This window comes from Toxotes jaculatrix, chromosome 1 (assembly GCF_017976425.1).
Source record: "Toxotes jaculatrix isolate fToxJac2 chromosome 1, fToxJac2.pri, whole genome shotgun sequence".
NCBI lineage: Eukaryota > Metazoa > Chordata > Actinopteri > Toxotidae > Toxotes > Toxotes jaculatrix.
In genome coordinates this window covers 31,126,270-31,148,148 of record NC_054394.1, presented here as the reverse complement: position 1 = coordinate 31,148,148, position 21,879 = coordinate 31,126,270, and the positions used below count along the sequence as shown (strand labels likewise).

At 44.9% G+C, this 21,879-nt stretch overlaps 2 protein-coding genes across 8 annotated transcripts in view; both read right to left on the bottom strand.

Moving 5' to 3' along the window:
- Positions 1 to 1,975: 1,975 nt before the first annotated feature.
- On the bottom strand, positions 1,976 to 15,786 carry LOC121181009 (src substrate protein p85-like). 3 transcript variants are annotated; one of them, XM_041036760.1, is made up of 16 exons: positions 15,633 to 15,786; positions 14,234 to 14,342; positions 14,066 to 14,139; positions 13,847 to 13,976; positions 12,926 to 13,036; positions 12,711 to 12,765; positions 11,601 to 11,711; positions 10,969 to 11,079; positions 9,916 to 10,026; positions 8,016 to 8,126; positions 6,555 to 6,610; positions 6,328 to 6,397; positions 5,988 to 6,235; positions 4,523 to 4,649; positions 4,034 to 4,102; positions 1,976 to 3,834 (listed from the first exon to the last, which is right to left on the bottom strand). In XM_041036760.1, the coding sequence occupies exons 2-16, from the start codon at positions 14,315 to 14,317 to the stop codon at positions 3,698 to 3,700; spliced, it is 1,605 nt and encodes a 534-aa protein (XP_040892694.1). In that variant the 5' UTR covers positions 14,318 to 14,342; positions 15,633 to 15,786; the 3' UTR covers positions 1,976 to 3,697. The 3 variants fall into 3 exon arrangements, with proteins under 3 accessions (XP_040892694.1, XP_040892702.1, XP_040892709.1); XM_041036768.1 differs by lacking the exon at positions 8,016 to 8,126; XM_041036775.1 differs by lacking the exon at positions 11,601 to 11,711.
- Positions 15,787 to 17,634: 1,848 nt separating this feature from the next.
- Positions 17,635 to 21,879, bottom strand: part of ppfia1 (PTPRF interacting protein alpha 1) — a 34,704-nt gene continuing 30,459 nt past the window's right edge. For 3 of the 5 annotated variants that reach the window (XM_041036728.1, XM_041036722.1, XM_041036736.1), the window contains 7 exons: positions 21,068 to 21,243; positions 20,742 to 20,839; positions 20,425 to 20,600; positions 20,207 to 20,275; positions 19,883 to 20,051; positions 19,538 to 19,602; positions 17,635 to 19,276 (listed from right to left, as the gene is read on the bottom strand). In XM_041036728.1, the coding sequence (XP_040892662.1) occupies positions 19,547 to 19,602; positions 19,883 to 20,051; positions 20,207 to 20,275; positions 20,425 to 20,600; positions 20,742 to 20,839; positions 21,068 to 21,243 (744 nt within the window). In that variant the 3' untranslated portion in view covers positions 17,635 to 19,276; positions 19,538 to 19,546. The remainder of the gene's footprint in view (positions 19,277 to 19,537; positions 19,603 to 19,882; positions 20,052 to 20,206; positions 20,276 to 20,424; positions 20,601 to 20,741; positions 20,840 to 21,067; positions 21,244 to 21,879) is intronic. The other 2 variants (XM_041036714.1, XM_041036745.1) reach the window with 2 other exon arrangements.

Here is a 21,879-nt window from a genome sequence, read left to right as displayed (position 1 = left end):
CCCCCCCATTTGTGGGTACCCCGAGTCCAACGGTACCACCCTTAAGTCTCTATGACTTAGGGTTCCAGAGTTATGAGCATTTGAAGTTCCCCCATATAAGTGAGTTGGGAGAGTGAAAATTTTCCAAAGTGTGAGAGGCCAAAAGTGTTCCCCCAGAAAGTGTTTAGGAGCACGTTTCAGAGCCTAAGGAGTGGTTTGGACCCCCCTTTTTGTGGTACTTTTTGTCAAACTGAACTTGGTGTTTAGGGTTGTTGAGTGTACAGGGCTTGGAGTTTTAACCATTTTGAGGCCGTTCTGAAAAATGACTTTTTTTGGCCGATTTTGATAGCTTACTATACTATGACCATTTACACGACATTTTGAGACCAAAAAAAATTTTGACATTTTTTGGCCGATTTTGACGCCTTACTATACTATGACCATTTTTATGACATTTTGAGGCCAAAAAAAAATTTGACTTTTTTTGGCCGATTTTGACGGCTTACTATACTATGACCATTTTTATGACATTTTGAGGATGTGACATTTTTCACCGATCCTCAGGGGACCTAGATAGAGACATGAGACCTTGTCCTACCCCCCCATTTGTGGGTACCCCGAGTCCAACGGTACCACCCTTAAGTCTCTATGACTTAGGGTTCCAGAGTTATGAGCATTTGAATTTCCCCCATATAAGTGAGTTGGGAGAGTGAAAATTTTCCAAAGTGTGAGAGGCCAAAAGTGTTCCCCCAGAAAGTGTTTAGGAGCACGTTTCAGAGCCTAAGGAGTGGTTTGGGCCCCCCTTTTTGTGGTACTTTTTGTCAAACTGAACTTGGTGTTTAGGGTTGCTAAGAGTGTACAGGGCCTAAGTGTGAGAGGCCAAAAGTGTTCCCCCAGAAAGTGTTTAGGAGCACGTTTCAGAGCCTAAGGAGTGGTTTGGACCCCCCTTTTTGTGGTACTTTTTGTCAAGTTGAAGTTGGTGTTTAGGGTTGTTTAGTGTACAGGGCTTGGAGTTTTAACCATTTTGAGGCCGTTCTGAAACATGACTTTTTTTGGCCGATTTTGATAGCTTACTATACTATGATGTTTTTTATGACATTTTGAGGTCTTACTAAAATATGCCTTTTTTTGGCATATTTTGACGCCTTACTATATTATGACGTTTTTCATGACATTTTGAGGTCTTACTAAAATAAAGACACCACCAAACCAAACAACTAGTTCTCAATTAAATTCTCATCTCCCTACATTTAATCGTTTATGGTTAAAATACAAATTACACAATGCTTGGAAAAACAATGTCTAACTTTTAACAACAGGCACCATTAAGCTGCTTCATCAACATCTCTCAAACTGAACACTGTTTGAGTTATCCTATTGAACTTCATACGTTTTCTTAACGTGCAACTTTCTTGTAACCACATTACACATGTAGTCACATAAACACAAGTCACTCAAAGTACAAATGTCCATTAAAGTTAAGTTTTTCATATATATATCCACAAATACCAGGATATATTTATCCAATGACATCCTGGTATTCTTAATATATGTGGCTGAAAATGACACCAATGAAATGTCTACACAAACTCTAAACAACACTTAAGTAATTTACAAATAACACACTGTCCATTAAACCAAATTACATGTTTGCTCTGCACAGACAATTAGGATGACCTTCACACTCTCATCTAATTTATATGCTTACATGATGATACACTCATAGCACCCCCTGCTGGGAGGGGGCCATGTCTTTTCTGTTGCTGTGTACTGCTGTGCTTCTCTGGGGAGAAGAGCAGGAGAGAGGACATAGGAGGACTCTTGTGCGTGGCTGCGCTGGCTGTGACTCCCGCGGCTCGTAAGGGGTGCGAGGTTCCGCCCATCGCTGCTTGCAGCTTTAATTTTTTTTTAAATCTTAAAATTTCAACACAACTGACCTGTTTCTAGAGTGTGTTGATTAAGATCTTGAGGGTTAAAATAATTCACTTAAACAAACTCGTCATTCATAGTTTATTTACTGAAACTAAAAAAAGAACAAGCAGGTAATGATGTGACTCAAGCAAACAGAGGTACAGATAAAAATAATGCATCTGAAAAGGTCACTTATTATAAAACCCCAAAGATGAATTCAGTGAAAGCCCTCACACACACACACACACACACACACACACACACACTCTCTCTCTCTCTCTCACACACACACACACACACACACTCTCTCTCTCTCACTCTCTCACACACACACACACACACACACACACACACACACACACACACACACACACACACACACTCTCTCTCTCTCTCTCTCTCACACACACACACAAACAAACACACCAGTTTAAGCTACACTACTGTGATCCACAGACCAGCCGTCTGTTGGAGATAATTAGTATTTGGAGAATTCACCAAAGCCTCTTCCCTAAACAACAGCCTGATAAATTTCCGCAGGTTGTCGCCTGCTGATGAGTCACACTCGGTTTCAAAGGTCGCTCACTCTGGAGGTTGGCAAACACTGTTTGGTCATGATGGGGGGGGTGTTAGTCGTCATCATGCCTCACATCTCAACACACAACCACACAAAAACTCAGCGTCCACAAATACAGTCTGGTCCACGTCCAAAGAAAAACACAGTGGCAGGAAACAGAAATATGCTCTCAAATCTATTTGTTCTCAAAGCATCATAATCTCTGATCGATCAGTAATGAACCTGTGATGTATGAAGGTGATGAAATAATACTATGAACTGTAGTGTTTCTGCTCAGCTTTAATTTGCCGTAGTGGTGATGGAGTCTTTGACATTATTGGTCCTGTGATTCTACGAACAAGCCTCGTTACTCATCATCTATTGATTACATGAGACCAACTCTTCCACCGATGTTCAGAAAAAGGACTCTGAGTACAAAACTTAGTTTTCCATCAGGAATTGACGAGTGCAGCTTTGATGTGGAGGGGAATTTAAACTCCTGTGCAACACAGCAAACTTTACACAGACACACCAAGAAGCAAAGGCTCTTATCTGCTTCTTGGTCCATCGTCAATGTTCTGGACAGTTTATAGCTGTCAATCATCCAGAGAGGAGTGTTTTTTTTTTCCTTTTTCACTTTAAACTGCTCCTGCTGACGTTAAGGTTGAGCTGCTGAACGGTGAGCACCCTGAGTCCTGTCCACAAGACTCATTTGAGACATTTCGAGCTCGTTTCTGTCATTGCTCTGGTCTTTGGTCAGACTCAAAGAATCAACTACACCTGATCAGAACTGTGTGAGGCTGAACTTGAAACTGTTTCTGAAAAATAAAAATAAAATTTAAAGCTGCAGAATGCAACTTGTGCGGTCACCGGCCCGAGTTACACCCTGCAGCTTTAACTATCCCACAGCAGAGGAGGTGCAGAGCAAAGCTTAGTGCCTTTTTAAAGCCCAGATAATGAGTTCTATACGTTCTCTTAGTACTGAGTCATTCTAAATAACTCCACTGCTGCACAGAGAGAAACAAAGTGATCTGAAAATGGGAAAGTGGGGGGGGGGGGGCGGGGGCGGCAGAGACAGGAGACCTGAGGATGTCTCACACAGTGTCGAAGCACTAAGATGAGGTGAAGAGAGAAAAGACCAAAGTGTGAAAAGGACAGGGGATCTGAACTCGTCTCCTTCCTCTTTTTTTTTTTTTTTTTTTTGTAGCACAGGGACACAGAGACGGGTCATCTTGGCGGGGGGGAGGGGCATCATTGCCGAACCTCCACGTAGTTGGCCGGGAAAAGGCCGTAGGCGCCTCTGCACACGCCTCGCCACCAGCCCTCGTCAATCATCTCGATGTTGGTGATGATGTCGTCGGGGTCGAAAGAGATCTCGTCATCGCCAGCTGAAACAGGAAAAGACAGAATAGAGACAAAGGCAGGTGGACATCTGAAGACCTGAAACTAATCAACGATGAATCAATTAGTGATCAACAGAAAATCAGTCACAGCTTTGATCATCGATTATTTGTTAAGGTGAAAATGAAGATTTCTGATCTGACAGTGAACTGATAGCGTCCTCTCTGCATCTGCTTTCAGTCTCACCTGCTTGGTAGTCATACAGAGCCACCGCTGTCACCCCGAGGTCCTCGCTGTACTCATACTGCTGCCCGTCTGTGAGAGAACAGAAGCCTGAGTCAGACTCTGAGACTAAACTTACTCTGTTTGGTGCTGCAGGAAACTGACCTCAGAGACTCAGGTTTCTTTAATCTTATCTTTTGTATTTTATTACCTGAAGCATTTATACTGCCTCTAATCTTCTTCTTATTTGTTGTATGTGAATGTGTTTAAATGCCAGATGGACCAAAAATAAAAATAATGTATTCTAAAGGCTAAAATCAGACTTTTCATAGCTTTATTCTCAGAACCTGAGGCGTCTGACCTCATGTCGACGGCAGCAGTCTACAGCTGAGACGGCTAACAGAATGACAGAAAACTGATAACAATGCTGAGTGATTAATCTTCATCAGGTCTGAACCAACCAGACAAGTGAGCAGGAAAACGTCTTCAACACAGGTGAAAGGAGAGCCTCACCTCCTGCTGCTGTCTCCTCAGGGGTCTGGTAGAGGTCCTCTTCCTGAGCGTACTGGTTCTGTGGCTCAGCCTCGTACAGCTGCTCTCCGTTCTCCTCAGCAGCATCGTAGGAAGCTTCTTCTGTGCTCTAACAAGCCAAATATAATCTGTCAGGCTTCAGGCTGCAACGCTGCAAGTTTCTGAAAACAGGTTAAGTGAGATCTGGCTCTGTAAAGAGCACAGCTGCAGGCTATGGAATACCTCAGTGTTCATGTTAATCAGTTTACAGCTTCACTGTATTACAAGCTACAGCTGCTAATGTCAATACACACAGAACTGTGAGCATTAGAGTTGGGCGGAGTTCAAATTTTCATACCGTCAAACCTCTTTCACATTTTACCCCGGTATCTGTTACCGTGACCCGGGCTTCCGTTAAAATCTGCCGGTACTTTCTATTTTCTAACCCCGCCGGTCAGAATATCAGGTGAAAATATTCCCTACAAGTACAATCTGAATTTTGAATCAAAGACATTACAAGTGAGGACCAGTCTGCAGCTACAGCCGCTCATAGATGCCACAAGCGCGCAACAAGACGCCGTCGCTTCTCCGTGATTATGGAGGACTGAACTTCTCCACAGCGAATCTCTCATTAAAGATTTCAGCCAAATCTACCCTGAGTGGGCTGAACTGGCCAAGATAGTGTGCGTGATCCCGTCTCCAGAGCGCCAGCACAGAGAAGTTTCTCTCTGCAGAGCCGCATCCAAACTGCGCCTGCGGGATAGTGCGCATTGCAAGTTGCGCAGAGACACTGCGCACTTTGATTTTCATTCAGCTGCTGCAGCCTGTAGACAATTCACTGCAGCAAAATGCATTAAAAAGGCCGAAACATGTCAAGTGATCTTTTTCAGTTTAATATAGTTCTTATTGCATAAATGCTGTTTGAAAACGCACATAGCGAACGGACGTTTTTTATTTCAAGTTAACAGCACGCTGCGTTATTAAAATGGTATGAGCCAGTCCAGATGGGTTTGTTGTTTGCAGATTGTTTTATCTGAGAACACTTTCTTTATATTCCTGTTCACAGAGCGCAGCTTTGTGCGATATTTATTTTAGAAGTTCTCTCTCTCTTTCTCCGCGCTGTCACGTGAGGACGTCACGTTCATAAACTTTATCAAACGTCTCCAAAAGTAAAACATATTATACTACTGAAGTCAAACTGAAAATTCAGTTAAAATTCATTAAATAAATAATGTTTAATATTACCTCCTATAGAAGTGCACTGAATTTTTTTCACTGACAGTATTGAAACTGATACGTTTCTATTTTGAAGACCGCGCGGTATAACTTATTATTAACTTATTACTGTCTTCTCCTGCAACAATCCTCCATTAAAGTTTACCGTTTATTTGCACTGTTTATCACATCTATGACTTTCTGAGCCCACGTCTTCACCAACACATGACCTGTAAAAACCTCCCTGACTCACGTGGTACGCCGGTGCCGCAGCCGGCTGGACAGGTGGAGTTGGGCTGGGAGTGGGACTGGGACTCGCAGCAGGGGCAGGAGACGCGGCCTTGGGCGTCTCTTCCATTTTGTGGCGCGCCTCCTCCTGCTCCTGCTTCTCCTTGGCCTGGCGACGCGCTCGCTCCTCCTCCGCTCTCTTTCTGTCCTCCTCCTCCTTCTGCTTGGCGATGTTCTCGAAGCGGGCCTTGATGCTTCCTGTGCTGCTGCCGGCTGACCGACAGAGCGAGGACATGATGCGATGATGAGTTCACACGGCGCCGAAGGCTCTGAATCAAACACAGCGCACGCTGACAAACACTCACCAGCTTCCACAGGCCTGGTTTTCTGGTAAGATGGAGTCGGCTTCTCCACGTCCTCAAACGTCCCTGCACTCTGTCCACCAGACACAGAAATACATGACACAGCCCTCTACACACAGCTACACACATCACAAACACACACACACACGCACGCACGCGCACGCACGCACGCGCACATACACACGCACGCACACACACACATCAGAAACACACACACACAAGCCCCTCACCTTATCCATCCGGTCATTCTGGACACCAAACTTCCCTCCAAAGCCTTTAGAATAATCTGGAAAAGGAAATAAGCAAAGGTCATTTCCTGTTTCACTTGATGACGATGAACCACAGCCAGCAGCATCAGAACTCGTTCTCCAGAGCAGATCTAAAACCAGCACCAACTGGGTTTTTGTCATGTTTCACTGTCACACCAGTGAAAGCGTAACGAAGGAGCTGGGTGCGAAGCCCTCTCTGCTCTGCAGAGGTTCAGATGAAGCAGACTGTGGTTGGACAAACAGGAGAGCTGCTGGAATCAAAGGACAGGCTGATGAGCTCATGCAAACCTGTAGAGAAGGAACAAAAAACAAAAAAACAAAAAACGGAGTGCAGACAGCGACAGCAGGACTGACAGAGGAATCTCAACATAAGCCAGACGATCGGGGGACAGGCAGCCATCTTGGCTCAATCTCTGCACTGAAGATCAGCCGTGTCTCTGAGGGGTCGCAGCACGAGGCCTCCAGAAAATGTTCTGTGGCGTTTTGACATCATGCACAAGCAAACAAACAGCATCACAGCAGGTGGCCGGGGAGGCGAAGGCCGAGGTGATGTATGGTCAGGGTGAAACTACGCCTGACACCAGGCTGGTTTGTAACAGGGCTCAGGCCACAGGGCGACCTTTACAACTACAGCCAGCCGCCGTTTGATTTGTGGGATATTAAAATAAACCTACGCTACACGACATCACCTGGCCCATAATGCCGTGGGGCAGGCACAAACACACGTATCAGCCACATACAGTGATTTAAAAAAAAAAATAGATAAAATGAAAATAATAGAAAAATGCAGAGGATTTGGGAGAAAGCTTCTACACGTGAGCAGCACAGACCTGACACAAACAGGAATGTAAAAAATATTCCGCTGATGACTACAAATCCATTTTCTCTGACTTCTTGACCGATAGAAACATCTCAGTGACACGTAGCCAAGAACAGAGATTCAGTTTCCTTTTACATTTCTGTAACTGACCAGAAATCCCATGAAACAACCAAGACTAGCCACACTCAGGAGCCGATGTGTCTGTGACTGGGAGCCACAGACACACGCAGCACAGACGTACTGACAGTTGGACTTTTGGTCTTTCCATGGGATTTGTTGACAGCAGGAAAACTGTAGCTTTATCTTTTAATATTGTCTGCTTTGTTCATGTTAGTCAGCTGATGCTGCAAAGGTGTGGGGGGGGGGGGGGGGGGTGGTAACAGTGCTGGGGTGAAGGGCTGTGGGTCGTGGGGGTTATCTGTGTCCGTCACTTAAAAGAAAACAACTGTTACGGAGGTGCCAGGGAAGGAGCATTAAGCTAAGAGGAAGGCTTTTTTCAGGGAAGTGATGGGTAAGGATCGGGGGGTGGGGATGGGGGGGGGGGATGGGGGGTCTGGGATGGGAGCTGGGGTTGGGTGGTGTGTTCAGGGGAGTATCTGTGCCTTTCTGGGACTCGTGCTTGGCCAGGCTCTCCTTGTGCTCATAGCCCAGGGCACACTGGTCCTGCCTCTCCACCTCTACCCCATACTGCCCTCCAAACCCACGCTTATAGTCTGCAACACAACACACACACACGGACAGACAGTCACCAACACGCATTACAAACACCCACATATTAAAAGACAAACATGTAGAGACAATGATTCACCTGACAGGCCTCTGAGGACTCAGAGACACGCACATGCTCAGTGATATGAAGGAGACATGTTATGTTCTTAAAGAGGAAAAACATTTCGCATGATGCCGACGATAAATGTTTAAAATCATCAGGTCAAAGCTGGACGCTGAACACGGAGCTGCTTCCTCTGTCTGCACCACACCAACCTCTCGCTTCTCTGTGGCTGCTTTCTATTTCTGACTCCTTTCTTTACCTGACCTCTCTCAGGAGAAAAGACCGATGGTGACATTTACTGACTGTGGGTACGTGCTCTTTCAAAACAAGGTCGGCCGACACAAAGTCTGCCGGGCTGGAAATGCCAAGCTGTGAATATGTGTAGAGCATTTACCTTTGTCAGTTTGGCGGGAAGCTATTTAAACGTCTAACTAACACATCACACTGGTTTATGAACAGCTGGGGACCACTGCATTTTAGAACTAAACTCTTCTTTCTGCTTGTGTTCTGGGATATTTACATTAAACTGTGCGATGTAAATATGATCTAACCTGCACCAAAATAAAGGCTGTTTGCAGCAGGGACTGTCCGGGCACACGCTGTTTCATGTACGTACAGAGCTGAACACCAAAAATGAACAACTCGACAATAAAAACGTTTTTTAGAGCAGACATCTTCCTAAGTGGGCCGAGAGGCTGGTTGCCATGCTGTGTAAGGGATATACAACAGAAGATAAAATTTGCTGGCAGCACACAAGTCGCCACATTTATAGTTGTGTTTTACAACAACTGAGAATCTGACTCAAAAACAGACTGGGAGTGAAGGAAGAAGGTCTTATCTGAAACGACTCGGCCTTTTAACGCTGCCTGCTGCAGTTACAAATGCAGAGCGAAGAGTTCATGAAGTGAATCTGGATATTTTTACCTTTTAAAGTGGCCTTGACTATCAGGAGTCTGAGCTTTGGAAAGTCGGAAAGCTGCGGATCAATGCAGGCCACACTGCTCGACCTTCTGAGGGAGGCTTTTCACAGCTTTTACAATGTTTGAAATGTTCATTTAATAATAAAAATTAAAAAAATAAAAGGTTTTTTCCTTGGACTTTTATTAATGCTGCTCTTTTTCTAATTAGCTCTGTGTGAGAGCGTCAGCTCTGGCTCTGACATGCAGTTTTAAATCTGAGCTCTGGTTCCACTTCCTCTTTCTAACCACAGACAGGAAGTTGTCGAGCTTTGAAAGACCACATCCAAAGCCACAATCACACCACATCAGAGCTGAGGAGCAGGGCTGAGAGGGAAGAAAGGTTCACAGTGAAAACACCGTGTGATAAACTCAGAGCAGACAACTTGTTAAGGCTGAGCTTCGGTGGAAATTCTCCCTGTTCACAGCTCGAAAAGTCAAACTGAGGGTTTGATGTTCAACAGTTTAAACCTGAGAAACGCGTGTGGCTCACAGGCTTTTCCCTGATGGAGAAAACAGCGACATTTGTTGTGAGATTCTTTATCTTTTTTTTATCTTATTTAACTTTCGGTGATGATTTAAACTTCAGTCTGTGTATTCTGCACACCTGAACACCTGCAGGTATCGTATTTATTCAGGTACAGACTTCCCAGAAGTAAAACCACTGACTGGAAATAACTACATTTCCATGCCTGTGTGTTTTTTGGACAGCTGCAGTGAAACCTTGTGCCGTATGTCTCCTAAAACCCACAGAAACCAAATCAGATCCAGTACCTTTCTGAGACTCGTGGAGCTGAAGTTTCTCCTGATGGTCCCATCCCAGGGCGGATTTATCCTGCCTGTCCGTCTGCACGCCGAACTTGCCTCCAAAGCCCTTCACATAGTCTGCAGAGACACGTGACGGGTGTTACGTACGCCGGTTATTTAAATACCTGATATAAAACATCCTGTTTCCTGGTTTGAAACACTGTGTGCAGCGACCTCGGTGCTGGTGGTGAAACAAAATCTCATCATTATGTTGTTAAACTCTAACATGAAACTCAGCTCAGTACTCTGTCATCAGGCAGGAATAATCTCTGATGTCTGAAGAACACAGATTAGTTTAACAGTTAATAAACTTCTGCACCAGTTTTTCTGGCTGCTTTAACACAGGTGTAGTACAGACAGGTGCGCTGTTATCAGAACATGTGACCCAGTTATCGCAGCTCGCACCACGTATGCAAACACAGCCTGAGCCCAGGTTCACCCACGCCTTCCACCACAGCCCGACCTGCAGGCTGCTGCTGGGCAGTAACGTCTGTGCAGGCGTGTCAGGCGAGCAGCTACAGGCAGAGCCGCTCTGCTGCGTTCAGACTGAGGCCAGGCGAGTCGGGACAGACACGGAGCTGCTGATCTCACATCAGCAAACATCTTTACCTTTACTGTACAGTTCTTGTTACTCGTCGCTGCTGATTCATTTCTCTGCTGTTTCTATCACATGTACGTTTTAAACCTTTCACAGTTTTTACTTCTTTACACACTGAGGAGTGAAAGAAGCTTCTACTTTAAATCAACGTTTGCTCAACAGTTAACAAGTCAAATAAAACAGAACACAACTGTAACTTCACCAACAATAACATGGAAACATGTACAGATATATTTACATCCTGACTCTGCCGTCGTACTCCCCGTCTGGTGTTGAACAATCTCATCCAAATATTTCAAAGCAGAAAATTCAAATACAGTAGATGGTGGTTAAACTACCTCCACCCTGAAACATGATGAGTCAGCTGTTAATACATTTTACTGCATTTTTTTATTGGTGCAATTGTTCGTCATGATACCGACCTTTCTGCGACTCGTGTCTCTCCGTTTTGCCCTGGTACTCGAAGCCCACAGCGCTTTTGTCCACCTTGTCGGTCTCAACACCAAACTTGCCACCAAAGCCCTTCGCATAATCTGCCGACGGGCAGAAGCACAAGAGGAAGATGGGGGAGAAAAATGCAAAGTTAGGACAGGAAGAGGCAGAGAACTTTACTGTGTAAACACTTCCTGTGTTTCCATAAACGTGTTTCTCCTCATGCGTCTTCTTTGTTGGTATAAAATAAGATCTGACTTTGGTGCAAGTCAGCAATAATTCTTCCAGAGTCATGTTTGTGATTTGACTCTAACGTTTTAAGAGGAATGTGTTATTTGACACTGGGGAAAACAAACTTTACATCATCATCATGCAGCTGAGGAGGCTAAAATAAAATAAAGCCATTGACTGGAAGCTTGTATAAGCAGACAAAGGCTGAGGAATGAAGGAGGAGCAAATGCAAAATAAGTTGACTTGTCAGGACCTGTGCGGAGCTGCGCTCACTGACTCGGGCCAAGTTGTTTGTGTGTGTGTGTGCGTGTTAGTGTGTATCCGTCAGCCACATTTTCTCCACATGTCTCCGGTTAATGGGAATGCCGCATGGCAGGAAGTCTAGACAAACCTTTCTGGGACTCGTGTTTCTCGGTTTTGCCCTGGTAATCGAAGCCCATTGCGCTCTGGTCGACACGATCTGCCTGCACTCCGTATCGCCCCCCAAACCCAGTGGTGTAGTCTACACAGCAAAGCAGGGGGGGGCAAGGGTCAAAGGTCAGGGTGAAGCAGCATGGTAGATGTGGTCATGGAGCAGCCCAATTCCAAATTCCCCATCAGCACTTACCGGCACGATCCAGAGCTGAGACAGAATCTAAACACTTCAGACTCAGTCTATCACTATCACACCGTCACATCCAGCTGAGTTTAGGAGATGCACTCAGACTAAGTCATGATCTGCTCTGTTCTTTAAGAGTGACAGCACTGAAGAACCGCTGGAATTGGGCAAATGTTCTGCACTTGTATGCAGGATACAGTGGAGGGGGCACAACACAAAGGGGGCGACAGTATGGAATCATGGGAATGCAGCCTTAGAAAACTAGACGCTAAGAAGCCAGAGCGGGCACCGGGGTCACTGGTTAACATGTATACAGCACAGTCTGTGAGTGTATGAGTAGTGTGGTTCGGGGCTCTCCTCCGGGAACACTGGACCTCTGACGTTACAGTGAATTTCAGTTACCACTTTAACCTTGTTTCAGTTTAAATCCAATGTGCCGGAGTACAGAGGCCAAAACCTGTAAACCTGCCACTGACACAACACCTACAACCTGTGCTGGAAATTATAATGTGCCAGAAAAAAAAAAACCAAACACAAAACAACAACAGCTTAACAAGCCAACAGCATTAACACATTTTCCAGACACGGTCTGTCTGTGCAGCAGGATCCCGGCAGAGCAGAGATCAGGCGGCACACGTGGTCCAGACGGCCAGCAGCCAAATGCTCATCAAACTGCTGGTGCCTGCTGGAAAATGTGTCTCCTGCAGGCAATCTGAAGCTCGTGCTGTTAACGGGCTGGACATATTACTGACGCGTCCACTGAACAAGGGAGTCAGTCCCATGCCCTGGACACGGCTGCACGGGACTGGAATTTATCCAGAGACGTCTGCCAAACCAATCTACCACTACAGGTGAGGTGGGGCAAAGGCAGACATGCAAAAAGACAACAAGTTGCGACATCACCTTTCTGCGAAGCGTGTTTCTCCGTCTTCCCGGTATACTCGAAGCCCACGGCAGACTGCAGCGAGAGAAGAAGAAGCAACACACATTCAACTAAAAGCTTTTACAGAGGCTCTCAGCTACAGGAGATGTTTGTTCCTCATCAGGGAGGCTGGCATTTTATACATCAGCAGAAATCATGTCAGTGCTGTTCAGTTGTGGACGGTCACAGGAAATACCTGGTCAACACGGTCCGCTTGCACACCAAACTTTCCTCCAAAGCCCTTGGACGTGTCTGTCTGGGAGCAGTGCTTGGACAACTTGCTTTGGTAATCGTGACCCACAGCAGACTGTGAAGAAGCACAACACAACACAACGGGCCTAAGGGAAGGTCTGAGGATGGGAGGAGTCAGGAAGAGAGCAGCACGGCTGTTTGAGGCGCCGACACCCGACTCACCACGGACGCACACAGTGTGGAGTAAACACAACGCTCGGTCATCACATTCATGCTGCAATGACCACACAGCCCAGAGAGAGAAAGGTGTGGATGGACAGAGCTGCTTGCCAGGGAAAGATTATCGAGTGTGAAATGGCCCCTGGCACTCTCTCTCTCTCTCTCTCTCTCTCACACACACACACACACACACACACACACACACACACACACACACACACACACACACACACACACACACACACACACACACACACAGCTGCCGGGGCTCAGAGGACTCTGAGGGCATTTAGATTTGTATGTTGGCTTTTCAGATTTTCAGTGAGATCTCTCTTAGAAAATCTCCGATTCTCAGACAGTGAAGCGAACCAGGATGTAGTGAGCTGGTTTATATTTCACTTCAAAAAGTTTTATTCCTAAAAAAGTGGTGCAAAAAATAAAAGCAGCAGCCTGAGGTTTTATCTGTCCTTCCATCGAGCTATTTTTAACCCACACTCTGTAGAACAGCTTCACGTGAAGGTCTTCAGAATAAAGTGACGAGTGGGAACGATGGATGAAAAATTGTCAGCTTCGATATTACTTTTCCTTCATCACCACTTCATCACACAGCCATAAATCTGGGACAGAGCTCTTTGGACAGACCAGTGTCCGTTCCAGCTTCATCTGACCGTTCGCCTGTGAGAACAGGTCCCGTGTCGTCTCGTACCTTGTCCATGCGGTCCTGCTGAACTCCAAACTTTCCCCCATATCCATGAGAGGCCTTTGGCATCGTCTCCATCTCCTTCTGCTTCAAGGAGGTGTGCTCCGTCGACACCGTCTCACGCAGCTGGTGGATACTACGCCGAGGGAGGACAGAGTGAGGACACGCATTACGGGGCTTTCAACAACCCATTTATAGTGACAGAATAATGATTTGCTTCCTTACTCTATGTGCTCCTGGTGTCCTGAACCGGCCACCGTCTTGGCCCCCCAGCGCTGCTCCTTCTCTGATACGTCATTCTAACAATCCAGGAAAAGAAAAAGAGGTTTAATGTCAGCGGCAGGAAGCGGTGATGAGGACAGTGAAGGAGGACGATGAGGTGTGCGCAGGTACCTCAAAGTCAGGGTCGGTCTCCCAGTCGTCCCCTCCATCATCTGCAGCCACTTTGACTGACTGTCCTGCTGCTGCCTTCCACATCTTTACTGAGCCTCTGCCACACAAACTGAAACACAGCAAAATATTATTTGAGAAAAATTATTGTTTACAGGTACAACGCTATGAGACGGACAAAGGAAGCAGACGTGTTTAGACTATGAACTGTATTTTTCTGTCTCAGTTGTGTGTGTGTCTGAGCAACAGTGCAAACTTATAATGACATGAAATAAAACAGAGAAAAGAAGCAAATCCAAAGAAATGAACGGACGTTTTTTTTTAACTTGAAAAATTACTTAAACAATTATCAAAACGGCTATAAATGAGTTTTTACTCTGTCTAAATAACAGGTTAACCTGCTAAGTACTGCTTTGACAAAACCGACAGTGATCAATAATCAATATCAATAACTGGATGTCACTGAGAAAGATGCTGAATCACAGCTAAATGGCCGTGAGTGTGTTGGCGTGTCTGGCTCTGGATGATCTCCGGTGATCTGGCATCTAACTGGGACAAAAGCTCTCTGTATGAACCCCAGTTCCTGAGTCAGCACAATGTGGGCAGTCAGCATCTGTGTTCAATCAGAGGCTGCGGGAGACGTGGCTCCCTTCACCTCAGGAGAGGGAGCCGAGGAAACGTCTCCGGACCAGGAAGCAGCAGCAGCCTGGCAAGTCCCAGCGCTCACCGTGTGTTACATGACAGCAGTGTGTCCCACAGCACAACCACACCCATCTGCCCCGAACCCCGAACTATTTCATCCCTCCGAACAGGCCTGAGGAGGAGTCACTTAGAAGTGACCGCGGAGAGTGAATGAAGTGTGGATAACGAGGAGCAGCTGGCGGGACTCGGGAATCCCGATGCGTTCGCCCGATTTCCGTGTGAGGACGCAAGTTAGCTCGTTGCTAACGTTAACGTCGGGCAGTCCGGTTCAGGCAAAGTAGGTCAGGCCGCATTTATCAGAACTGTTGTCTCCAAACGTGTGGATTCATTTCCACATGAAGACACAGTTAATTTCACGTCGCCGCGGTGTTTTCTGCGGACCACCGACACAACCGTCCGCGCACCGTGTTTTAAGGTTTCATCCTCAGGCTCTGGAATCGGGATGAACACCCCGGGAATGGCCACGTCCAAACCGGGGCATTCAACGTTCAGTGGCCAGCAGCAGTAAAATGTGTCTCTGTGTTTGTTTGTGTTTTATTTAGCTGTGACACGGTAATAGCAGTGACTGTGGCATTTCCTGTTCCAGTTTTCCAGTCAGCTAGCTAGCTAAAGCTAACATGCCTTCTGGAATACCTGACTCAGCGAGAGCCTCCTGCCGACGGCTTCCTTCATTTCCACCGCTCAGGTGTTAAATACTCACCGTGTACGACAAACGGAGCCGCGACCAGAGTCTGGACTGGGTTTTTAAAGTTGCCCCGGTGGATGGTGCCCGCTCCCGGCTCTGGGTTTGATGGGGAACCAGTTGCGTTACAGGTATCTGCTCTCCCTCTGTCCGCGGCTCTTCCGGCTCTCCCAGTATCCCGTTCTGTGACGTCAGGAGTGGGCGGGGCATGTAACTTTTTTTGGCTAATTTTCCATAAAAGAAAAGAAAAACCTTTATTAGTCCTTCAGTGGGGAAATTTCATTTAGCAACAGCAGGGGTACAGTACAGTAAGTAAAAGTAAAAATATAAAAGACTAATATGGCCAGAACAAGATTAAATAAACACTATTCCAACAGTAGAATAACTAAGAGACTAAACTAAGAAAATAGCTGCTGTAAAAAATAAAATATACATACATAAATATGAGATGGAGATTGTTGAGTTGAGTAATAATTGAGTCATTGCACATTGATATTACACTGACAGTTGCATGGAATTGTAACCAAGTTTGTGTGTTAACAGTGCTCATTATAGAGTCTGACAGCTGCAGGAAGGAAAAATCTTCTAAATCTGTCCTTCACACACCGAGGGTGGAGCAATCTGTCACTGAAGCTGCTCTGCAGAGCTGGCAGGACGTCCCGCAGGGGGTGGGACTCATGGTCCAGCATAGATGAGAGTTTTGCTAGGAAAATGTGAATTAGAGGGGAAACTCCTGATTTTTCCTCCTTTAAAAACATTAGATTGTGGCGCTACAACAGTTAAATCGATTATTCTGATTTTTTTCACACTGATTAAGTTTTGAACTCAAAGCTCATTTGCGCAACGCACATTTTGAACATTGAAATTATTCATTACACCACCTGCATATAAGTTGTATGAATTATCTGTGTTTATCAGGTTTGTTGTTTTTTTTAAAGCTTCTGATTTTATTATATTTCTTTTGAAATGTATTTTAATTCCTCCCTCCTCCTGTAACTGCAGAAGAATTTCAGTTTCTTCACATGATAAAAAAGTCTTGAGGAGACTTGAAAACCTGAAAAGTTCTTTTTAAAGCTTCCAACACATTTGTTTTTATGAGCACATACCTGGTGTCAATGAATTATGTTTTCAAAATCACATTTTTATTTAAAAGTTCAGAACAAAAATGATTTAAGCATCATTTATAGCTGAGTAAATCTGTAATAAATTATTAAAACTTTATTGGAGGACTTGTTTTCTGACAGCAGTTTAGATCACTTTCTTTCACTCTGACATAAAAAAAAAAAATTCTGTTGATCAGCCTCAAAAAACCTAAAAAATCTGATTCAGTTTTGTGAAACAATAAAACACTGAAATTGCAACGGGGGGGTGACACTTATCACAGGTACTGTAATTGATAACATTGCAATTTGGTACTAATTATAGGAAAAGATGAATTTTGAACAAACTTTTATTCATTTGTTACTGGAAATTCTTCTGTTTGTGTGGACACTTTGACCTGCAATCCACCGACTACAAGACTCAAGCAACTGACGGGAGTTAAATTATGTTAAATGTACAGACTGAACAATCTCCATTCCCTATAATTAGCATCAAATTACAGTTCTTTCCAGGAAACTCCTGGGAAATTACTCAGAAATGAAAGAACCACAGAACAAAGCCTTACTGAACAGTGCACACTCGTCGCTGCAGGCTGCCTGAAAACTGAGACAGGTGAGCTGAGGTGCTGCCAACTGATCAGGATTATAAAAAGAGATTTACAGTTTACAAGCACAACAACTGAGAAACCTGAGTCCTGTGAATTATGAAAGAGTAGCAACCATTTTAAAAAGCATCAACCACTTTCTTCTCAGTAAAACTCCATTTGCAGACACTGTGTTTGGACATGGAACAATCTGTTCTCATACTCAACAAGGACCTTTTCTATTTTCCTTACTCTGTTCCTGGTGAAGCAGGCGGTCTGAGGAAACCAACAAAAACACAAATTCTTCTTGAAAGGAGAAGCGTTAGCCTTTTCATCTGCAGTGGAAAATAAGTTTCAGTATTTTATTGAAAGTAAGCAATAAATAATACTGTGATAAAAATAGTTTATAAGTACTCAGACTGTACATCATTGTTACAAGATCAGAAGATTCAATGGGTAGAGCAGGAATAAAACAGCAACACGATTTGCATTGTGTCTACGTGACTACATCACAAACAGGAAAAAAAAAGCATCGCTACCTTAAGCGTTAACTAAATGTAGTGTGAAAGAAAACTCTTCGGTTCCTCCTCATTCACCATGAACACTAACGGTGGAACCTGTGTTGTGAAAGTAGACGGGACAAAATTAGACATGAGGAGCTTTGCCACATTCAGAGGAACAAACTGGGGCTTTAGCTCTGAAAGTATAAGTGACGCAACACAACGTGGGTGAGTAATAAATAAGAACAGACGACAGGAGTTAAGAAACAATAAGGCTTGATATGAAAACTTCGTACAAAGTGTTTTAAAAAAGGTTTGTGGGTGGATCGCACCGCCTCCAGGGTTACGTAGTCACAGCGGGGATCGACTGAGGCCTCGGTGAAGTTGGTCCATCGAAGGAGTTTCCACACTTTGGACTCATCCGTACGTCTGAAGTCCTCCTGTACGAGTGAGCCTGTCTGCGTGTCTCTCCAGAGTGAGGAAGGTTTGTTTTTGTTAAAGGGATGCACAGGGTGTGGGTCGGGTGGGGATAAGTGGAGTAGTTTCCGCATGCAAGGTCAACTACAGAGAACCTGGAATTCTGTTTTCACTTGCATCCGAAAGTAGCCCTCTGTTTTTTGTTTTGTTTTTCGCTACTGTCATATGGCTTTAATTCTTAAATTCAAGAGTTTCATTTTGGTATCGCAGATATGGAAAATAAAGAAGAGAAAAGGAAAATATTCTGTGTTTCACATGATATCTGTTGCCACCATCACCTGGCTTGCCAGCAGTTATTTTACAGGTGATGGATGACTCACAGTGCTGAGCAGGTTGTGAAACAGTCCAACAACTCCAGCAATTTGTTTGATATTCACACATCCATTGACCTAAGAGCTGCATTTACACAACATCACAGGTAACAAGCTACAAAAATTACAACAGTTAAAAAGGGCAAAGTATATGAATTAAGTTATATCACATATCAAAGTCACTTAAGCATATATTCAGTGATTAGAGTTCAAATCAAAGAGGAAACAAAACATACATCTGGTCAATAGAATCAGGATTATAAAAAAAAGATTAGATAAAATGTCTGTTGGTAGAAATATACAAACTCCAGACAAGTGAAACATTCAGTTACATACATCTGAGAGCTGAGCTTAATATGGGCACAGTGGAGAAATGTTTATGCTTTTAAAAAGTGGGTTGATTAAGGGGATAGAGGCAAAAAAAGGATAACATAGTAATTCTAAACTCAATTAAATGTCCCATTGGTTTACATAAATATAACAAATGCAGATAAATCTAGAACTTTTCCTCTAGAGATACTGAGATTGGTGAGTAAGGTCTTTCTCTGTGATGACAACAAAAAAAACAAACAAACAAACATCAGTTTAGTGTCCTTGCAAGTGATTTCAGTTCATCATCCTGGTCTTGAATGCGGGGAATTCCCCTTCGTCTTCTGACCAGCGGTTACCTATAGAAATAATGAGGATAAACTGAGAAGGGGGAAAGAGAGATGAACGGACACGAGAGGGGAAGCAGGACAGAAGCCAAGGAACGGGTGGGAGAGAGACAAGGGGACAGAGAGGAGAGGCGTAGAACGTGCGTTATTAGAGCCGACAACTCCAGAACAAGAAAGCTGCGTTCTGCTTGGAGAGAGACGGCGCAGCTCTGCAGTGAGGGAACAGCCGAACTAAAGGCTCCGAGTGTACACGTGCTTCTCGTATGGAAATAACGGTTGATGCGTGTTGTCTTACCGTTGTGTGTTAACAAGAGTAGGTCCTGACTGTGGCAGTGTCCAGCCTCTGTATAGACTGACTTCCTGCGTTTCCATGTTGGCAGAATCACATGCAGAAACATGCCGTTAGTTACAGCATCATGAACACACGGCAAAGCAGCAAAGCCGCTCACGCAGAATTCAGAGTACGTGAGGAAAAAAGGGCGAAACTGCCCATCAGAGACGTTTTATTTGAGTGAGTAGCAGCAATGACAGAGCATATCACACACACACACACTCTCACTCTCACACACACACACACACACACACACACACGTGCACACACACACGTGCACACACTTCTGGCACTCCTTCCTCTGCTTACCGTCCATCGGGCTCCTCTTTGGCTGTGTGGAGGGAGATGCCGCGCTGCTGCTCGTCACTCGGAAGTTGGCGGGGAGCGTGTCTGATGTACCCAGGGACATCCCCCTCATGTCTTTGGGCCTGAACTTCTTTCTCCATGAGGGCGCTCGGCGGAAGTTCTTATCGTCATCCTTGAACACAGGCACAGTAAAGAAAGAGGATCGAGAGAGGTGTGGAAAGGAGAGGAAGTTGTTTTCACACATAACTTCTCACTTGGTTTGTGTCACTGTGTTGGTATGTGTGTGTGTGTGTGTGTGTGTGTGTGATGTGTGTGTCTGTTTGTCACCTCTTCCATTCTCCTGTCTGTGCCAACGGCCAGCAGACTGTTGTATTCACGCTCGAGAGCTGCTCGGGCCTAGAAAAGAGAGACGTGAGGAGGAGAAGCACAGATTACTCATTACTCATTCTACTCATTTAACTCTAAATGAGACTAACCAGAGCTGACCTCTCTGTTCTGTTCATCAGCCTGTCTGTAAGGGAACCTGCGTGTGTGTGTGTGTGAACCTGAGTGTTCTGCGTGGGGATCTGTAACAGCAGGGCCAGGGCGTTGTGATCGAAGGTTTCGTCCAGGGCGAGCAGAGCTCCGTGGACTCCGCTCTCATAAAGGTTGCTGCTGTACTCCTTCAGTCCAATGGCCTGAACCCAGCTGATCACGCGCTCATTGCTCCACACCAGCACATCTGAAGAAACAGAACCACGACAGAGAAAACCAGCTTAGGTGTAATTCACAGAACACTGTGTCTTACAGTGTGACTTAAAGAGGTAAATAACTGAGTGGGTGTGAGTGTATTCATGAATCTGACCTGCAGGGTGTCCGTTACCTTTCACCTCCAGCTGAGATTCTTCTCTCCTCCTCTCCAGCTCCTTCCTGTCGTAGTTGAGCCTCCTCAGACACATGACTCCACACTGAAAACTGTTCCTGTTGCAGGGAAACACAGACGGTTTGTTATTGTTTATCTGCATCACCTCATTAGTTGTTAAAGACTCTTTTAGTTAGGTTCTTGCGTGTGTATCAGTTTCTAGACAACAGAGGAATAAGCAGTATCAGACTCTGGATACACAGAAAATAGTTCTTATATGGGAGAATGTCGCTGTTGGTCTGGTCTCTTCAGGGATTTGCTAAATGTCGTAGTTTAATGTGATTTACCTGTGGAAGCTATCCACCATTTTCAGCTGTCCTCTCAGGTCCTTCTTGGTGAGGTGGTCGAGCATGCGGGCGTCCACCAGGGACTCCATGAAGTAGGAACGGTACTGCGGCAGACCCAGGCTGGGCAGCCACTCGTTACCAATCCACTCGTGGTTCATGTCTCCGTACGCCAACGTCTATGGTCAGAGAGGAGAGGGTTCAGCCTGCTGGATGCCTTTCGCTGATCAACCTCAATCTGATAAATCCTAATGGGACTGGTGATTAACTAAAGGCAGACACATTTCAAAGATTGCTCTACTGAATGTTCGCCTTTATGCATACAGTTCTACAGCAATATTAAAACATTCTGTCTGCTGGAGGTGCTTAATTAGAACAATCAATTTCCAATTAAAATAATTTAGCACATAAGAATTCCTTCATGTACTCTGACCTGTTGTAAGTTTTCTGAAGTGTGTAAAGAATCTTTTAATCATCATCTTAAACTTTGAGTTATGGAACAAAGGCCTGTAGTTAATCAACTGTAATGTCAGACTGCAGACTGATCGGGGTGTAAAATATTTACCAACTTTGGTCCCATTTAACTAAATATAATGTTCCCAGGCTTTATTGGACGAGTTATGGCCTTTCTTACTGTCTGCACGCCTGTTGGTTAACTCCTCTGATGCTGTGGTTTTTACACAGGAAACCTGTCACACTGCAAACTAACCACAAGTGACAAACCCTGTGATGATAAACCAGCCGCCGCAGGTTTCCTGCTGAAAACTCACGCCTGCACTTCAGCACGACGACCACTAGATGCAGCCACTGAGTCG